This window comes from Lonchura striata, chromosome 7, assembly GCF_046129695.1.
Source record: "Lonchura striata isolate bLonStr1 chromosome 7, bLonStr1.mat, whole genome shotgun sequence".
NCBI lineage: Eukaryota > Metazoa > Chordata > Aves > Passeriformes > Estrildidae > Lonchura > Lonchura striata.
This window is the reverse complement of record NC_134609.1, coordinates 4,068,207-4,087,790: the sequence shown is the minus strand read 5'-3', so window position 1 is coordinate 4,087,790 and position 19,584 is coordinate 4,068,207. Positions and strand designations below refer to the sequence as shown.

Here is a 19,584-nt window from a genome sequence, read left to right as displayed (position 1 = left end):
TTTGGATAATACATATGTAAGCTTCTGTATAAAGTTGCCCTCTAACAGAAAAAAAAAAAAAAAAAATTATGAGCAATCAAACCATCTCTCTCACTGCCCTGAGAAATGCAGTGTTAGCAGGACAGAATTAATGAAACAGGGAAAACTAGTTCTGGGAGAGGTCACGTTTCCCAAACACACCTCATGCATTTTACAGAGGGAGATATCATCATTACTATTTCCCTCAGCTGCTGACACTTCATTCCTGGGCAGAGTGTTCCAATGATAAACCTTAAAGCACTTTTGGTTAGATGGTTGAGTTTTGGAGGGAAGGGGGTTTTAGCCCCAGAGAAGTATGCTGTGCACCCCCTCATGCAGACAGGGACAGCAAAGCATGGAAAGGTTAGTGGCAGAGTAAAGCACAGCAGAAAGGTTAGTGGCAGGACTGGGAAGAATCTCCCAATGTCACTCCCTCCCAGGCTTATGCTAACAGCCCAAGAACTCTTACAGCCACTCAGCTTTAGTGAGGCAAGAGAAAGGTATTGTGAATATAATGTGCACAGAAGTCTTCTCTTCTCCTGCCACCCATGTGTATGGTACACTTATCCTGCAATGGTTTGGTGTCTGATCTTCCCCAGGAGTGATGGAGGAGAGAGGAGATGGGGAGAGGGGAAGGAGACAGGAAAAGAACATTACAGTGTGTGCTGCATGCTGCCACATGAACATTAAGGCTCCAGGACTGGAGAAGAGAAACCCAGCCATGTCCTCCAAGGTCAAGAGGGACCTCACACAGGCAATCTCAGGTCAAGGAAAGCAATCACACCAGCTCTCTCTGGTGAGAGGCAGTTGTGGATCAAGTTCACCCACATCTAATACCTTTCTTTTTTCACTTTCAGATAAGGTAACACAGAGCAAGAGTCTTTTGACTCAAAATACAGCAAGATGAGTCACAGAACACCTGGCTGTTTCATGAGCTTCAAGGTGTCTTTGTGTGGATCTGGTTTCCCTTGCCAGGACCTCAAAAGAATTTTGCTAGCACTGAAAAAGCAAATCTCACCTGTACCTCCCAGACTGAACAGATCTCTGAGTCATGCAACCCTCCCTCAGTCCTGGCTGGAGCAGAGCTGACCTTGTCACAGTGCCCAGTCTGCAGCACATGCAGTTCTCCCCATACAGAGATGTGCCCATTGAGGAATTGCTGTGCTAAGAGCATGGCATGCAGGAGGCAGCTTCCACATGGAGAAAACTCCAGCAGGGGGATGGAGGCAGAGAGAGCACATGGCAAGGGGCAAGGAGAAACTGAGGACAGGAAGATGCTGGTAAACCAGACCCACCCTCCCAGCCTCAGTGTTTCACACTCATAACTAGACACTCCCAGGGCCACAAGGATCCTTCACCCACAAACAAGGCAATATCCTTTATGGCTATTTTTGTGTAGTCTCTTATCTTGCCATTCACAACATACAGTTTAACAGTAATATGTTTAAAAACTTTTCTTGGAAAGGTGGCAAAATCACCGCAGAGTGATTTATGGTGGTATTTTAAACTTCAAGCATAAACAAGGTCACACTCCAGTATGATCTGTCAATTCAGTTCTGTAAAAACTCCTGCTTCCCATCTGAAACCACACTGTGCAGCTGCAAGCTTACCGTAGCCACAAGTATTTGCATTTCTTGGCTCACTCACTAGTTTGCAAATAACTTTTAAAAGATTAGCTACCCCAGTGTGTGCATTTGTGCCCACAATTTGTCTACAGCTACCTCTAAAGGGTGAAGGAATGTTAAAAGCAAATAGAAGTTATCTATAAAAGGAGCCTGTCTGAAAACATGATGTATTTACCAATTAAAAGGCAGAGAGCTTCTTCCTAAAAAAATAATAAATTCCAAAAATAAATTCCACATATATTTTATTTGATTCAAGTATAAATAAATGTAATACGGCCAAGAAGTGTGAATTGCTACCCTTGTGTTTGCAGCCACACTCCTCCTTCTCCTAAAAATGCCAAGTTTCCTGTATTTGCTTAAGTACAGCACTATCCTTAAAATAAAACCTATTTAAGCAGAAACCTGACTGCACCAAAAAAAAAAAAAAACAGGCTCTTTCCATCATGGTTCATTGTTCTCTGATGAGAATAACCCACAAGTTGTGCTGTTATCTAAGGGAGCAGTAGCCCCGGGGCTAGAGGTCTGACTGCCAAACAGAACCTGTGCTAGAGGTCTGACTGCCACACAGAACCTGTGCTAAAGGTCTGACTGCCCTCCTTCCCCACACGGCTAAAGGACTTGTGAGCACAGCAGGTTTGACAGAGAAGCTCCTTTAACAGAACACTCCTGCAGCACCTCCTGGCACTTCTTGCAAAGACACATGAGTTTTCCTGCAAAGACACACTAAATTTCTCTAAATGACTATGTGGCTGCTTTTTATTTAAATTACAGCTTGCTTCTGCCTCCAGAGTTCATACCTGGAATAAAACTTCTTTCAAAATTATGCCTTCTGAGAGATGCAAGATACTCCCCCTGAGGAAAGTCTGTGGTATTTTTTAACAAAACACTAAAAGTTCAACCCCCCCCTCCCCCCCCAAAAAAAAAAAAAAAGTTCAAAAAAACCCAACCCACTCAAGTCTACAAATTTGTAATTTTTTGGTCATTGCTTGGAAGACCTTTTACATTGCAAAGGTGTCATTTAAACTAGAGTGGAATGTCAAAAGCCTTGCACTATTTTAATGCAGGGTGGTTTTATTTTTTTATTTGCTTTCCTAGCTAGAGAAGGATTAAGTTAAAACAAACTGAACAAATAATCACTACAGTGAATGTGTCTGCAGTATTTTTCTCCTTTTCCTCTCACAAACGATTGCCTGGTTTTGTAAAAGCCATTCCTGAGGTTTGGCTTTTAAGGCGTCAAATATTTTCACTCTAACAGGATAAAGTTCATCGTACTTTGTGTGATTATTTGGCTGCACTTATACCCAACCTCAAACAGCACTTCCCCAGAAGGAAAGAGCCACCTGAAACCCTCAGTAGATCAGAAAGTTGTCCTGTGGCTCCATATTGTGAAGCTGATTGTTCTGGGCTCTGAGTCCTGAGGGCTTCAGGTCCACCTCTCTCAAAGTGTTTTTCTTTATTGAACTAATCTCTGTAAATTGTCAATTTATCCATATGTGAGCCCTTCCATAAGTGTTGCAAGCTGCAGCACTTCAGAACAATATTTCTGGGCCCAGATTTCCTATCCCCAAATCAAACTGAGCTCAGTTTGAAAAGCACATTAAACAAATAAGCAAGCTGCTGATCAGTGCTGACTACCTCACCCCTGTCAAGGCACCACTACTTCGCCCAAATACCAAATCATCACTCCTCATCCCATGCAGAGGGGCAGTGGGGAGATTTTTCTTTTTCAAAGGCTGCAACTACTGCATTCAATCCCGCAGCAATCATAATTCCCCAAGCCATACTATCCTGGACCGTGTCCATCTCTTGCCTGTTCCACTGCTTTTAGGTACCATTCAGTGATGAGGTTTATTTTATTTTTCCAAACCCACTGGCAGAACATTTGCAGTGTTTCTGCCCTCCTGTCTGGTTGGTTCTATTACATTTATTTTGAAATAAATAGCTACAATAGATCATCAAAAAGCAAGCAGATCTTTGCTGTTGCTTTGTGTTTGTACAAGCTCAGGTGCAGTTCAAATACTTCAAAGTGAAGCCTTTCCTGTTGTCCCCATTCCCAGATCAGGAAATTGGTAAAAATGCTGTATTTCAGATGCCCAGGGAGACCCTCACAACAGCACAACTCCCCACATTCCCAAGGCATGCCTTTTGCTGAGGCTGCCCTCATCAAACAAGGAAAGGCTGAAATCAAAGGCAGGGCTCCCCCACAGACACCCCCAGAGCTGCCATCCACAGCCCCATCATTCCCTGCACATGCTTTTGCTGATAATGAAAGAACTTTCCTGCAGCGTGTAGGCTATCACACTATGACTTTCTGTAGGTTATCCAGGGAAAATCCTGTGGATAAACCCTTCTGCAAAGCCAAAGTTCACACCACAAACTGCTTCATTCACACTCAGATGTGAAGAGCTCGAGCAATGGTTTATCAGCACTGAAAAATGCTTGCTAGAAAAGAAAGCAGTGGTGCCAAGGAATCATTGCAGCCCCACAGCCTGGCTTTGCACACAATTTATTTTCAGCAATCACCTGTGACAGCATCTCCTGATGGACTTGTACAGCTGGGTCCCCTCATCTTGAGGGACTCTCACACCAACAGCAACGCTCAAGCAAAAGAAGGGAGCCAGACTTCCCAGATGGGCATCAGGAAGGCAGGTTGTGTACTTGTGGGAGGCAATCTCTAACAATGCCATTTGAAATAAGAATGCTCTGGGGGCCAGGCTCTGTGTCTGAGGGAAAGCCCCACAGAGCTGATATTTACACTTCATCGTTGGTTGGGAATGACCTTCCCGTGGCCCTGCCTGAGCAGCAGAGACACGTGTACCTCCAGCTGGGTGTTATTCTCAAACTCATGCTGGAAAGCAACTGTGCAAACTCTGCTTAAACTTGGCAAGACTTCAGACCAAAATTCACCACTCATTTCAGGATGTCTCCAGGCCACTGCAGAACAGTTTTTCCTTTATGCCCTTTCCATCAGTTTAAAAATACTGTATTCCCTGAAGTCAGACATCCCCTGCTCTGTTTTAGTTTGCTTTGGTCAGCCCATGTTAGCAAGCCTTCACAAAGGCAAGGCTAAAGCTTTGAGAAAATATTTACCTTCATCCATGCCATTTAGTATTTCAGTTAAGTCTTCATGTTTGCTGTCATACTGGTGCTCTTTCCACGTTTCACCGTTCTCACTTCGGAGCACGATCAGTTCTCTTTCCTTGCCTCGCATTGATCCAAAATGTGGGATTTCCACTATGACAGGGCTAGGGAAAAAGGAACCATGTGATTTTTAACCCTATATTTCCTCACTGTCCTCAATTTCCTATAGGTCCTTAAGAATACTACAGTCATGTTTAATAGTTAACACTGTTACAGTAAAAATGCTTTTAAAATTGCCAAAGCTGCACAATCCTTAATAATTTAAACTATATTAATGGATAAATGAAAAATACTAGTATACAGTTTGTTTTTAGTGCAAATCTTTTGAAATATTTGCCTCCAGGAAAAAAATAGTGACAACTTTTAGTAAGGAAAGTTCTCCTTGCTCATTTATCCCAGGGTGTAGGTGATCCAACCTGCCTCCAGCACACAGCACTGCTGACTTTTAGCTGGCATTAGCATAGTCAAAGTTTGGATTTGGCTCAGAGAGTTTGAAGGGACAAAGTCAGTTCAGAAGCAGTCTGTCTATCCCAGTGCATGCAACAGCCACTGACTGTAACAGGAGCCATGCGCTTATGCAGATTTTGAACTTCAAACTAAGTCCCATAGTTTTCAAAGCTCTCCCTGGCTCTCTGTTGATGCAGCTCCTGTGAAATAAAAGAGGCTGTTTTTCTTTAGCTCCACTTTCTGGTTCTCATGGCCAGCATCACAGTTGCAATCTCTGCACAGCAAACATCACCAGGGAGTCATTACATCATTTCAGAATGGACTTCTCTGGGTTGCACAACATCATGACCACATTTATATTAGTTACTGTCAAACATTTTTGGGGGAAGGAAAGGGAATGAGAAGGTGGTTAATAATACACCTATGTCACCAGACAAGGTACCTTCAACAGAGGACTGCAAGTGCATTACTGAACAGTTTGTATGAACAACCAACAGAAACTACCATTCACTTCATGTGCCATTCCTCAACAAAACAGACACTGTTGCCAAACACTTCACAGGCAGGATATGCATTTTAAAGTATGCTAAGACAAACCGACTGAAATCACACAGTAAGTGAACATTTATGGATTATGCAGCTTTAAGACATTTAAATAGACAGTATCATTATTTTCCTACAGAGGTTGTAAAGGGTTTAACTGCTTTGTAACAACTTGGTTAAAAGCAGTGTCACATGATGGGAGAAGGGTGCAGCATTTCATGGTACTGTACATCTGCCAGGGGTTGGGTGCATTAACCAATCCATCACTTGAGCGTGAAATCACAGCAGCCATCATGGGGAAAAACAAACTAGCCTGAGGCCCAGTTTGCACATGAAATTCCCAGGGAGAAGAGTTAGTCTTTTTTTCCCCATGAAAAAAAAAAAAAAATAATGTAATTAATATATATTTTAGATGCTTTTAGCAACACCCAGTCTATTATTCAAGTCTCAAATCCTTTAACAAAAAACCAGGAATGTAGCTGCTCTCTCCCATTGTGCACAGCAAGAAAACAACAAAAATTCAAATACATTGCTTAAGATATTTACTCTCTAGTTCAAAAGGAGCACAAGCTGAAAACTAAGGCTGTAGTACAATCTTTGCAGGCCAATATTTCAGATACTGTCTCTGTAAATATTTAGAAACTACACAATTTTGTGCATGACATTTAACGAGAATACTCAGTGAGAAGGTATTGAACAGGTTTGGAACACCAAACACTCACCAATATTTTGAAAACCTAATGCAATAAATTTCACAATATGGTTTGAAAACAACAATTAAAAACATATGGAAACATCCTTACATGTTTAGACTATACACAGCAGTCCCGTTGGGTAGCATACTTGGCTTTGTAAATTTATTTTAACAAGATGCCTCTTGCAGGTTGGAAAGGCTAGTATTTCTCCAATCTTTCTGAATCAATTAATTCACTTGATAACATTTTTTTCTGAATAATCTTTCATACATAATGGACTTTATGTGATCACATTTTACAGATGCTCTTCCCAAAGCAGTCTCACTTGAGGCCTGTAAATACCTTCTCTACCACAGGGTTGAACTTAAAGGACTGCCACTGTGTATTAAAATGTACTTAATGCAGTAGAAAACACTTCAAATTTAAAAAATTACAAAAGCACAGAAGTCATGAAAGCAGAATGCTGGCAGTGAATTTTACATGCCTATAAGCACAAGGTAATAGCAGAGCTATATTAAATCAAGCCACTATGATTTTCTTTCAGTGACATAAATCAACTGAAAGTTTTAGGAAACTTAAAGAAAATAATGGGATTAACAAAAAATTGGAAACAAAAGAAAAACTGTAGACATTCTGTATCTTTTCCGTACATATCCTACCCAATAAATTTTGTTCCTTGTGGACCAAGCTGCAGGATTCGGCTAACCATGCTCTCACCCTCATTTAGAGGGGGAGGACTTTTAGGAAGATGCAGTTTACTGAATAACATCCATGCAGCAGGAAGAGAAACGAGAAGGGGAAATTAGGAACAAGCTGTCATTCCCGACAGAACCAGCAGTTTATACCAGGGTGCCACTCACGGTAATGAACAAAATTTATAATTAGGAAAAAAAAAGGCCACATCATAGTGGATTGTTTCCCCTATTTTAAGCTTTAAAAACAGTTCCTAGCACTGGTGCTACTTGTACCACCACTCCACAGCAGGTGCTCCAAGTGGTTTGGCTCCACAGGACGGAGGCAGCTCCCAGCAACTCCAGAGGGAGCCGTGCACATGCTGGGAACAGAGCTCAGTATCTGGGTCCCTGTGGGTGTCTCTAGACAATTCTTTGTGATAGTGCTGTTTCTCTAAATACTCTACAAGCAGGAGGGTCAAAACCTGCTCTGGGTTTTCAGTGTGTGACACCTCCTGACTCCCAAAGCAGGGCTGCATGACTAGATGGGGATGGGACCTAGCCTTCCTTACCTTCACCTCCATCCTGCAGTCATCAAAGAGGCAAAACTCTCCTTAAAATGCAAGGGTTCTTTACAGAAAGAATGGCAGGTTGGCATTTTTTAATGCTTTAAGTTAAGTAGCCTGTGCTACGAGCTCAGATGAGTCAATGTTTAACTACTTGAAGGATAAAGGGAACGAAAGGTGCGACATGAGCATAAACAATTAAACTCACGGAACAACTCACCCTAAAAACTGTGCCCCTGCTGGCCCCATTTCTACAAGGCGACTTGCCAATCCTTCTCCTTCAACCATGGGTGGTGGGCTGGCCAGTTTGTGCCTCTTGACCAGGCGGCAGGTGATGCGGGTGGGCGCCGTGCACTTCCGCGGCGGGATGATGATCCTCATGCCATGGTGCCGACTGCCCCGCATGGAACCCCCGCGTGCGTCCACCATAAAACTCACCAGGAAACTGCACAAAAAAGAAAACACTTCAGTGAAAGTCGTCTTGAAACAAGCAGAAGATCAGCAAAACATCAGCAGACACAGACTTCAAAACATTAGAAAAGTCATCCCGACCTCAGCTAAACTAAAAAGAACATAAAGATCCTTTTAAAATTTGTGCTTGCATGTCAACTACTGGTTATCAAAAGCAGGAATTACTAAAGCTCTAGTAACATCATGGTGAAATGACCATGTTCTACTGAGCAATTTGGATTAAATTGTACACAAGTAGTGTATTAGTAGTGGTTTGTTAGCATTTTAAAACATCTCTTTGTCCGCAAATGAGAGTAATTAGCCTCACATGCATAAAGCAACCAGACAGTGTAGAAAAAGGAGAATCAAAAATGCTTATTATTTTAGGAACCTCATTCTCTAAAACCTTCCCTCTGCCTCATTTGCAACTACTCTTGATGGATGCCAGAGCAAATGCCAGCAAGATGGGTGAGAGACCAGGCTGCTAAGGGCTTCCACTGATGGGGAAGATAAGTGATGACTACCAAGTACATAACTTCCTTTAGGCTGTTGGCTCCCTGGAGGAAATCATGCCATTACTTCTCTTTGAAGATTAGATTCATTAGCAAAAAAAAGAGACATTAAAGAAAAATCGCACTTGCTAGTGTCATTCCAATGCATAACTTTCCATTTCTTCATAAGGGGGTAAGAAATTATATTTGTAAATGATGAGTGGTATATTTTTTAATAAAATCCTTTCTATTAACATGGGAATAATTAAAATTAACAATTCATATTAGAATAGCTTCAGGTAGAAGATGCAATAACAGGCTGGTACCAAGAGGGACACAAGTTACCAGCTCAGTCTTGAAGCCAGTACATATTTTGTTTGTTCCTTCTGTATGACAGACACTGGCATAGCTGACACATCTGTCATGTGGCTTCACTATTTTCAAGGCTGTTGCCAAAATTTCCAGCTTTTAAGAACTAAACCTTCATGTGACTAACAGGTGAATCAATTTAATTTCCTGGCTCCTGACAGAAAAGTGAACTAAGAGTGTCAGCCAGTAATCCAGGGGATTGGGATGGCTCTTGGAAAAAAGCCCCCAAGTGCTCTGAAGTAGGACTGGGAATTTGTGCAACACAGTTCCATTTGCTTTGAGACCAGCAGGATATCAACAGCAGCACTGACAGGCACTGGCCAGGCCTGCAGAGAAACTGCATTCAGAAGTCTGGCCAGCATGGGTGGGAAAAATCTGCACAAAAGCAGGAGAGAAATCAACATTTGGTATTTAGCGGTCTGCAGGAGGGAAGCAAGTAGGGACACAAGCTATAAATATAGGAAGTACAATGGAAATGTTGTCCAGCTGAGTTCCAGATCAAGAGGTTGTTACATTGCCTTTCTTCAAATTAAATTCCATCAGTAAAGATGGGGAGGTAAAACTGCTTTCTGAGATGACCCTAGCCCAAATTTACAATTTCTCATGTGCCAGACACTTTACAAAACTGAGGCATGATATTTCACAGTATTTTTCATACAGAAAAACTGTATCCATGTTCCATGTTTCTCTCCTAGGTAAATGCACTGTACACTCCAACAAATCCAAATGTTGCCACTAGGGTATCCCAGCTCCTCACAAGAGGAATTGTTTCAGCAGGACAGGATCTTAGCTAACCAAATGCTTTCCACAAACATTAGACCTGTGTCAGAACCAGTATGCTCAATCTTTAAATTATATACTCTATAAATAGCGATTATAATCTGAGTATTTATGATGCTTAGCTGGCCCTGGGGCCCTCTCAGACTGGAAGTTTGCAGGGTGGAGGGATGCCTGGCTGGAGCATCCCCAGGGCTGAAGCTGCAGCAGCTCCAGGGAGGCACAGCTGGTCAGAGCACCATGGAGGAGCCTTCAGGGGAGCTTGGCAAGGCTGGGCTTGGCCTGATGGCCCAGCACAAAGCAATGTTTTGGAGAGCTGCCCATAATGTACATGGTTACTGGCTTGTTAAGCCACCTCAGAATTAATAATGAAAAGGAGGCTTTCATCTAGTGCAAAAATGCCAAAACTTACACTCAAATAAGATGCTGTCTTCTGTACCCAAACTATTTAAATGATGGAAAGCATTTAAGAGTGAATTGCCAAAAATCTCTAGGCACCTAAATCAAGTGTCTTAAATTCATAATTAAAAAAAAATAATAAAAATCAATAGAAGTTAAAACTAAGTACCTACAAAAATCAGTCCCTGAGTTACCAGGGATGTTCAGGCTGTAGATTTTAAGGTCAGACCAGCCTCAGCAAACAGGAGCCTTGCACTGCTACTGCACACTGCTCACAGCAAGGGTGAATAACCCTTGGCATGAGCATGTGCCCCAGGGCAGGAACCAACCCTTCCAGCTTTGGTGTCTGCACCACACTGCAGACAAAACCTGCAGCACAACCTTTGTGCATATTGCTCCCAGAGAAAGGCAATCACTGTCAGCAGCTTATTAATGAATTATTTCCTTGTTTAATTTTCTGATTAGTAACTTACCGTGTAAAACAATAACAACAATTCCAAACAGTATTTCATGCACTTTCTAGCTAAAAACATTAGTAGCTGATGCTTACCTAAATTAATGTTGCACTAACAATGGAAACTACAATATGACCTCTAAAACACAATGCTAAAGGCTAATGAGCATTTCTACTCGGATACATGGAAGGGATGAGAATGTGGTTGGATGCACTACAAACATCTACGCACACTCTGTGGGAAAAAAAAAGTTTAAAAAACAAAATAAAATGAGGATTCACAGAAAGCACTGAGTTATCACCTTGAATCATACTGGGGGAGTGGAGAGGAATAGCTGCAAAATAATTTGGAAAGCAAATGGGAAAATTAATGTAAGATAATTAGAGGCAAGCAACAGAAAATATCAATAATAAGTGCAAAGAAAAAGTAACAATCAGAAAAACAACAAAAGCAACATGTTTGAAGGCCAGCTTTAGAAATTATTTGGCATTTGCTTCACATATTGTGACATATGTCATATAAAATATGCTACACATGAAAAAAAATCTGAAAGGGAGGCATAACCCTCTAAATTTTCTGGAAAATGCAGAAGCACAAGGAGAAAAGCATTTGCTGCTTACTTAGGTGGCAGAGAATTTATTGCAACACAACTTCATTGAATTCCAAAAACATGCTCCTGTGTGCCATTGAAAACCAGTTCTTGCACTTTTCTAGAGCAGTGTTTATTTTTCTAGAGCAAGAGTTTATTTTCCAAAGCATAATGTATAAACATATGAGTGGCAGGATGCTTGAAAGGAGTATCAGTCCATGCCATCCATTGCACTGCTGTCAAAAACAAGTTCTGTGTGCACAGCAGGTTGGAGTAAATTATATACAGTTCATATCATTTAAACTACATATAATTAATATAATTTAAAATACAGTTAACTATAATGAATCTGATTTATTCCACTTTACAATACTGGATCCAGTATTTCTGAGCTTTTCAATATTGGAAGGCAGTGTGGCACACTTATTTCTTTCTTTCAGCTAGGAAAATGAAGGAGTTAAAGGCAACACAAAGAGAGAACACCCACATATTACTTTGGGAAAGCTGCAGGAGTAAGTTCACATCTGACAGCTGAAGGTCATTTTGGTGAGGGTCTCTACCCTTCCAGAGGCCTCAAGATTCATGATGTATTTCAGTGTGCTGCTTACAATGGACCCTGTTCAAAACATATGCTGGCAAAACAACTTATCTGAACTCAAGAAGAAAAACATAAAACATTCTCTTGGCTTGAAAAAAGGAAAAACCAGAAGAGTTGGAATCGCTGCCAAGAATTTCTACTTTCTTCCCCTTTCACTGATACATTGTGGATCTCCACATCCCACTCCCAGAATTCCCCCTCTGCCTGGGCTAGGAAATAAGAAGGAGCATTGATGCTTTCTCCTGACAGTGGGCAGATGGGGAAAGAGGGACCCGAGGCAGCAGTGGTGCTCCTGGCATGGCACATGGGGGAGCCCTGGGATGCTGGAGATGGCCAAGGGCTGTGGGCTCAGAGCCTGGCCACGGGGCCACCACACCACCAGGGCTGGCAGCCCCTGACCCAGCCACAGACAGAACTGGGGACAAAGACAGGCATGAAGCACCTCAAACAAGCTGTTTAGGTAAAGCATTTGCTGTTCAGGAAAAACTGGCACAGGAGACGTGAAAAGTCATGGTCCTCTGCATATCAGATGGCCTGAGGGGCTGGAAGATTAGAAGGGAACATCTGTTGATTGCCTCTAGGTGAAGATAACCAGGAGAATCAAACAGGATATTATAATATGGGGACACAACTGAAAAGTAAATAAGCAACAAGTGAGATTTGGGGTTTTTTTCCTGACAAAGGAACTGAATCCTCAGAGTATCACTTCTGATGGATTTTCTATGTCAAATAAAAAATGTAATGGGTCGGAAAAGCCCTGTATGTCTGGAGAATATTTTGGTTTATGCCCATCTGGAGAACTATATCTGTTTGGAGGATATCTGTCCTCTCCCTGCCACCCAGCCCCATGGTTTGCTCCTCTCTGGGCAGCAGCTTAGACCACCTCTGCAATTGAGAGAGCCTGTGTACAAGGGAGCAGATCTTATGTGAAAGCCCCCTTGTCCACAGAATCTATGTTTTGGAGGGCTGGAACCACTGGTGAACAGGCTGAAGACCTAAGGGCAGGCAAGTATTGTCCCAGAGGACTGGCAGAATGAAAACATCAGCTCTATCTTCTATCAGGATGAAAAGAAACCAGAAAATTTTAGATCAATCAGTCTAACCCAAATTACCAGGAAATATTCAGGAATAAATTATTTAATAATCACTCTATAAGGGCCTAAAGGATCAAGGTAATTAGTCAAGATATTGCACCTTTCCTACCACCAGTCTCAAAATAAAAATGAACCGAAAATATAAGTGGCAAGAGCAATTAATTCCAAATGAATTTTAATTCCGTCTTTGATGTGTGGAAGTACTGCCTGGGTACCTCAGCAAGCAATGGAGGTAGAGTACAGATAAGGTAAGTGCAGGATCACCTGAGAAATTACTCAAAAGAGATACCATCAGTGCTTTCCTGTTACACTGAAAGGGAACTTCAAGGGCATATTTCACTGTACTGTCCTGGCACAGGTAGTAGGCTAAATGTCTTCTCAATTTCAGCACAGAAAAAAGGTCTGAAGTGTCTTGGGAAAATAGGATCAGAATTAAAAGCTCTCTTGCTAATAAATGGGAAAAAGGAGCTAGAACCAGCAAACTGAAATACCATAGAGACAAATGCAAACAGAGGGGGGAAACCAAGCACTTGAACACAACACCAGTAAAAATTAACCAAACTTCAGGATTTCAAGAGAGAGACGAGAAATTCTAGCAGATCACAGCCACCAATAGAAAGTGAAATTACCAAAAGGATAACTCTTATTGTGGGACTGCTTAACTGTGCTGCGTGTCAGACCAAGGAGGTGGAAATCCTGGCTTACAAACAAGCTCTCATCGAAGAGGGGAGAGCTGGGGCAGAGCAGCAGGGATGTGCTGGCATGGGGAAAGCACCACCTAGGAGGGTCTGGGGCATTTCAGTCTAAAATGCAGGATTACATGTCTTCAGACACAGAAAACAATTAAGAGACCAGTAAGATACTGTTCTCTATGCCCACTATGGATTTGACAGTGGATATCCACTATGGGTAAGAAATAGAAGCCTGCAGCAATGAAATGTTAAGCTGAGCATTAGGGGAAGAAATAGTACAACAAAAGATAGTGGACCCCTGAAGCTTGGGGCCTATAGAATCTCTTATTTTTAGTGATTATCAGGACATTAAATATCTTTCAGGAATGGCTTGGTTACATTTTATCCTACAGCAAAGGAAAGGGTTGGGCTACCAGCTCTCTGAGGTCCTTTGCCAGTGCACCGTTCCATGATAACCAACAATCTTCAGCTTTTCATACTGCAATTCTTGACATTTTAATGCTAGTACTGGCCGTGTGCATTGTTTTATCAGCTTGGGACCTAAAAATCCACTGTTGTACAGATCTGTTCAGCAGATGCAGATGTGCATTGTGGGACTGTAGCTTTAGATTTGTGGGGCTTGCTGTATTGGAAATGAAATATTTTGGTATGTGCCACACTCATTTTTATGACAGGAATGTAATTAGTCACAAAATGGGGAAGTAAATTAAAGCGGATATGAGATTTTATGTCCTGACCTCAAAAACTAAACAACAAATATTTACACTAGACAATCTAATAATATGCAAAGATTACTTACACATTCATTTGCAAATTTTTACAATATGCATTCAGACATCGCTACTACTGCATTTAAATCAAATCTGTGTGGCACTGTCAAGAAGCACCTAAATTACAGTGATGACTCATAAGTAAACAAATAGCACCACTAAAATCAAACTACAGATATTGAGACTAGGCAGGAGCTTGAAGTATAAATAAAATAAGAGACCAAATTAAAGCTCCTCATTTTTTCCTCCATGAAAGAACAGAAAGCAAAACATTCTATCTCTGATTTCATATTCCAAATAATTTAACACAATGCAAACAAAATAATTTATGACATTTAAAACAAAGCATAAGCAAAAGAAAAAGCAAAACAGGATTCTTAAAGAGAAGCCTGCAGGATTACAGTGTTCAGCCATTCAGAAAATTAAAAGCAGAAGTAAGTTTTTGGTTTGGTATTCAAGAATTTAGACTGACTCCTGTTATTAAGCACCCTCCTTGAAGTCAGTGTGAATTTTGCCACTGGCTTCAAGTGGAGCAGGAACAGACAGTGTTATCAGCCATTAGAGCAGGCTGTGTTCTGCACCTAACAATACAGTTCCAATACAATACAGATAAAGGAAAACTGTTAAGTGACCTACCCAGAATGGATGGGACTCGAAACAAGGTTAACATTGTCCAAGGTGTCTGCAGCCCAGCTATAGTGCCTGAGAGAATCAGAATCAAACTCCCTTTGAAACGTCAGGTGCTTCAAAACAAAACAGAATAAATTGAAAATTAAAATTAACATTAGAAACACTTGTCTTAAATACAAGCTTGTTAATATAATTATATTACATTTAGATCTAGTCCTTTCCATTTTAACAGTGCTGATACCTCCAGGGTTAAATTACTGGACATCCTGTAATGGAAATATGAAATACACACACAAACTCTTGTCTCTTCAAGCATTCTTTTTGCACACTTTTTGCACTTCCTTCCATTTCAAGAATGTCTCTCCCCAGTCTTTACTTACTTTAATGTGCCAGGTTAAAAAGATTGAAAAAAAAAAAATTACCATTTGTACTGCAGTCACACAGCATGCAGACAGGCAGTGTAACACCACTGCTCAGAGGATGCCATTGGATAGATCCTTGTTGCAGCAGAACCTGGGAATAACTTCCCTGGGAGTTTCACTGAGGCTGTGCATGCAGGAGGAGGTTGGTTTTACACAACCAGCACGGGCACTGTTTTGTGGAGTGCCACTGCCCCTGCTCATCTGGACAGAAATAGCCTTAACCCTGTGAGGCTATAATTAACTCCCCCTGGGACAGCCTCTGAGGTGTGACTTGTTTCTCCTGCTGCCCACGCACATGGACATTCACACCCTGTGCCCCACAACACCCCTCACACTACAAATCCTCCTACTGGGCAGCAAAGCCAGTCCAGAAAAATACTTGTTTTCCTTTGTTTCTCTAGTCTTGGGAAATGAAAACAACTACATTTCAAGTACTGTTTCCCCCTATTTCCAGGGTGATAATAAAGCATCTCGCCAATTTAAGAAGCACCATCATAAATTACATCAATACAAGTAAGTCAAAGAGCAACACATAGTCTTCACCCAAGATGGTGTTAAAAATGTCAGTGTTTCCTCTAAGTAGGTTGTTTGCTGCTTAGAGGCAAATGCAGCTAGAGAGAGCAGCCTGTTTGGACTGAAACCTCATGGGCTGTTTTCAAATCAAATTCAGTGAGTTCAAGTCAAACCAGAGCCAAGCGCATGCTTCTAAAATCTTATTATTTCCACCTATGTTTTTTTAATATGTTGACACATGCTGGTAGTGGAAATTAATTATTTTGAATAGAAATATCAGCATGAGAAGTAAATCTGGCAAATTCAGTCATAAACACACAAAAGTACTTCTCTTGAGAAGCTTCCACAAGATAAGCAGGCAGAGAGTTGTTGTGTTGCTGGCCGGAATGTGCAACACTCCCATCACTCTGGGGTTTCCAAAAAACTGCACTCTTTAGGCATTTCTTTCATTAGAAATGAGGATCCCAGGTTTCCTTCCAAAAACTATTGACACTGTAATTTATTGCCCTTCAACAGAAACCCCTGCAGAGCGCAGCTTTGCTCTGTCACTCCTGGCTTGGTGCCTCCTCCTTTCCCTGGTTCAACACTTCAGTGAAGGATCTTTTGTTAAACTTTGTGCTGTAACAGATGTACTTGAGATCTGGCAGTTCAACAACAACAGAGGGCAAACTTTCATATGCAAAACAGCAAAATACACCATCAGACATAAAAGGTAAAATGAATGCTGTCAAAACAATGGCAATTAAGCATCCCAAGTGGACTTAATTAGTGCCATTTGAAGTATGTGTCATAATTTAGTTTAACTAAGACAGTTTTCTTAGTCTTTCCAATACGATACTAGGGATTCTCCAACATTTCCTGGAGAGCCTGTGGTTTAGGCAGGAAAGCCAACACTGGGGATTTCTGCTATTCCAAATGATTTGTAAGAGCTCACACTGAGCACGTTATTACTTTTGATACCAAACAGTGTAAGATTCAGACAGGTTGTCTCAGGCATTGTAAAAATGTAGATAAACAAAAATAAATGTATTCTTTTGATCAGTGATAAACTTTATCATCAAAAATAGGACAAAGCAAAAAAAGACAAGAAGTGGGACAAAAGGAACAATACAATTTGTTATTTGTCTCTGAAAGGCCTCCTAAGCTGTACAGAGCCACTGCACCAAGGCCCAAGCATGCACCAGGACACACAGCAACAAATAAATGTGGGGTCAGGGTCCCTGTAACAGATGAATAATGCTTATGCTCCCTTAGCAGTGGGATAGAGAAAACTAAACACAGAGCCATATAAATTCCAAGGAAATACCATCACTCCAAAATAATCTGTGCTAGACAGAGGTGCTCCTGCACCCATGGATGTGCTCTAGGTTTGCCTACACACCTAGGTGGAGTTCCTCAGTCCAGCTCCATGACCTGAGACATGGTCTGCACACCAGGTGACTGGGTTTTTTTAAAGCATTCCTTTCTGACCAAGTGCAGTCAAACAGATCTTTTGGACATATGCAGAGCAAGCAAAAGCCTGAAGTCTGCAGCTAATAATTTGGTGGAGAAACAGAGTAGGAAAAGCTGATAGCTAGACACACTCATCTTACACAGAACACACATATGTGAATCTCATTTTTTCAGCCTGTTGAGGTGCTGGATTTTCCATGCACTAAAAAAAAAAAAAAAAAATTTCCTGTGTAAATTGCAATATAAGCAGTCCAGAAGATAGCACATTGCCAGTGACATTAAATCACAGGATCCATTCTATGTTTGGTCAGGTCCCAGTGATCTCTCCCTGGACTGGGGGAGATTAAAAATGCATTGCTAAAGGGTGTGGCAACCTTAGATGCAAATGTGTGTATAAAAATACTGAGGGTTCTGCTGGCAAGAATCCTGCTGGTTGCATAACTGAATATCCAGGCTGTGTAATATCAAAGTTCAGCAAACAGAAAAATTTATGCTTCCTCCCAGATGAATTTATCCAGACTGAAGTGATTCAGCAAGCTGCTATTTAATGGACAGCCCAAGTCATCCTGCCTTTGGCTGATTAAATTCAGAGGTTGATGTAAATTATTCCATGGAGAAGTCATTTGGATTTAGTCTGAGTTGCTGCATCCAAGGTAACATGCCAGAACACAGAAATTTTAACTTTGCTCCAGCCAGGTTATGAGGAGCAGTGTGGGCTGGATTCAGAGTTCCCTGTGAACAGGGTCAGCAATAAACCACCAAATGCAAACAATGGAGAATATCATGACTTCTAAAGAATTATTAGAAACTCTTCTCTAACACTTCATGTGTTATGCTGGCAGTGAGATTCAGTAAAGAATGGTTTCAAATCTTCCTCATTTGACTCCTTCTAGTCTCCCAAGTCTACCAGGGATCCTGGGGAGAGGTGATGGGATCTGCTATCTTAACTAGACCAAGAGGTAGGCAAATGTTCCTTACTCTTTTACATACTGATGTTTGTGATAAAATTAATTTCCAATAATTGACTTTGCTGCTGCCATGAACTCCAGACAGGTTCTAAGCTGTACAAAAGGAGAGGAAATGGCATACACAGGCAATGGATCACTGTTTCAAAGTAGTGTGATTTCCAAAATAGCCTCGATTCCTCTCAGTTCCCAGATAGACTTTCAGATTATTGGCTTCAAACTACAAAGATCACGTGAATCTCATTGGTGGAACACAATAGTGCTTTTCCCCCCTGCTTTCTACTGCCATAGCAGAGATTATCTAGGAGCCCATTAATGTACAGAGGGATGAGAAAGAGGGGCAAGGACATTCTTCATCTTCCAAGTGCACTTCTCCTGTTTCAGCCAAAAGCTAGGGCTGGGCTGGGCAGAAAACCACAAGAATTACAAAGGATGGATATATTTTTGTCAGGACATGGAGGTTTGGAGAAGTAATGGCAGAAAGTTTCAGCTGGTCTCTCTTACTCATGAAGATAGTTTGTTGTTTTCATATTTGTTTTGCAGAGAGTCATGGCTTTACTAACCTCTGCAGACAGGACTGATATTTTTTCCCAGTACCACATTCTTTGAGAGTTGTTCAGCATAGAGCTGGTTTTAATCCTTGTTATTTGCACCCTAGCTGCTCAATCCATGCCATCTACTTTAATGGGAATCATGAACACAGCCAGAATCATAAAATGATGCAATATATTCTCAGACTGAAGAGTCTTCCACGTCTCAGAAATTTACATCATATAAAAAATGCTTAATGAAGTCTTAGTATTAGAAGGCATCAAAGCAGCTTTAGGTGCTCAGCCCTGACATAGAATTTCCAGTGCCAGTAGTTGCAGATTTTGTTTTATGACTTCAAACCAAACAAAACCACAAAATCACTGCTATGCAAGCTTTGGAAACTCTCCTTAGATGGCTGTTGCAAATTAAGATTATTGGAGGTTTACAGCATTCCACTTAAAAGTAACAATCTAATAATAAACATTCTGTTGCTAAACAGAATCCAGTGTCTGCCATTCTCATAATACTACCAGAACTGTGTGTAAAAGCCATAGTAAAATTGGATGGCTTATCCTACAATAGTATTTACAGACTAATACAATCGAGGTTTAAAATGTACAAGTCTTGCTCTGCGGACCCTTTTCCCCATGAAAATATCCTCTGAGATCAATAACTCCCCAG

General features: G+C 41.2%; 1 protein-coding gene across 7 annotated transcripts in view; it reads right to left on the bottom strand.

Annotated features, from left to right (window-relative positions):
* Positions 1 to 19,584, bottom strand: part of ANK3 (ankyrin 3) — a 191,747-nt gene that overhangs the window by 48,162 nt on the left and 124,001 nt on the right. For 4 of the 7 annotated variants that reach the window (XM_077784523.1, XM_077784526.1, XM_077784527.1 and 1 more), the window contains 3 exons: positions 15,027 to 15,133; positions 7,927 to 8,151; positions 4,734 to 4,888 (listed from right to left, as the gene is read on the bottom strand). In XM_077784523.1, coding sequence (XP_077640649.1) covers positions 4,734 to 4,888; positions 7,927 to 8,151; positions 15,027 to 15,133 — 487 coding nt within the window. Of the gene's footprint in view, positions 1 to 4,733; positions 4,889 to 7,926; positions 8,152 to 10,948; positions 10,982 to 15,026; positions 15,134 to 19,584 lie in introns of all 7 variants that reach the window. The other 3 variants (XM_077784522.1, XM_077784524.1, XM_077784525.1) reach the window with 1 other exon arrangement.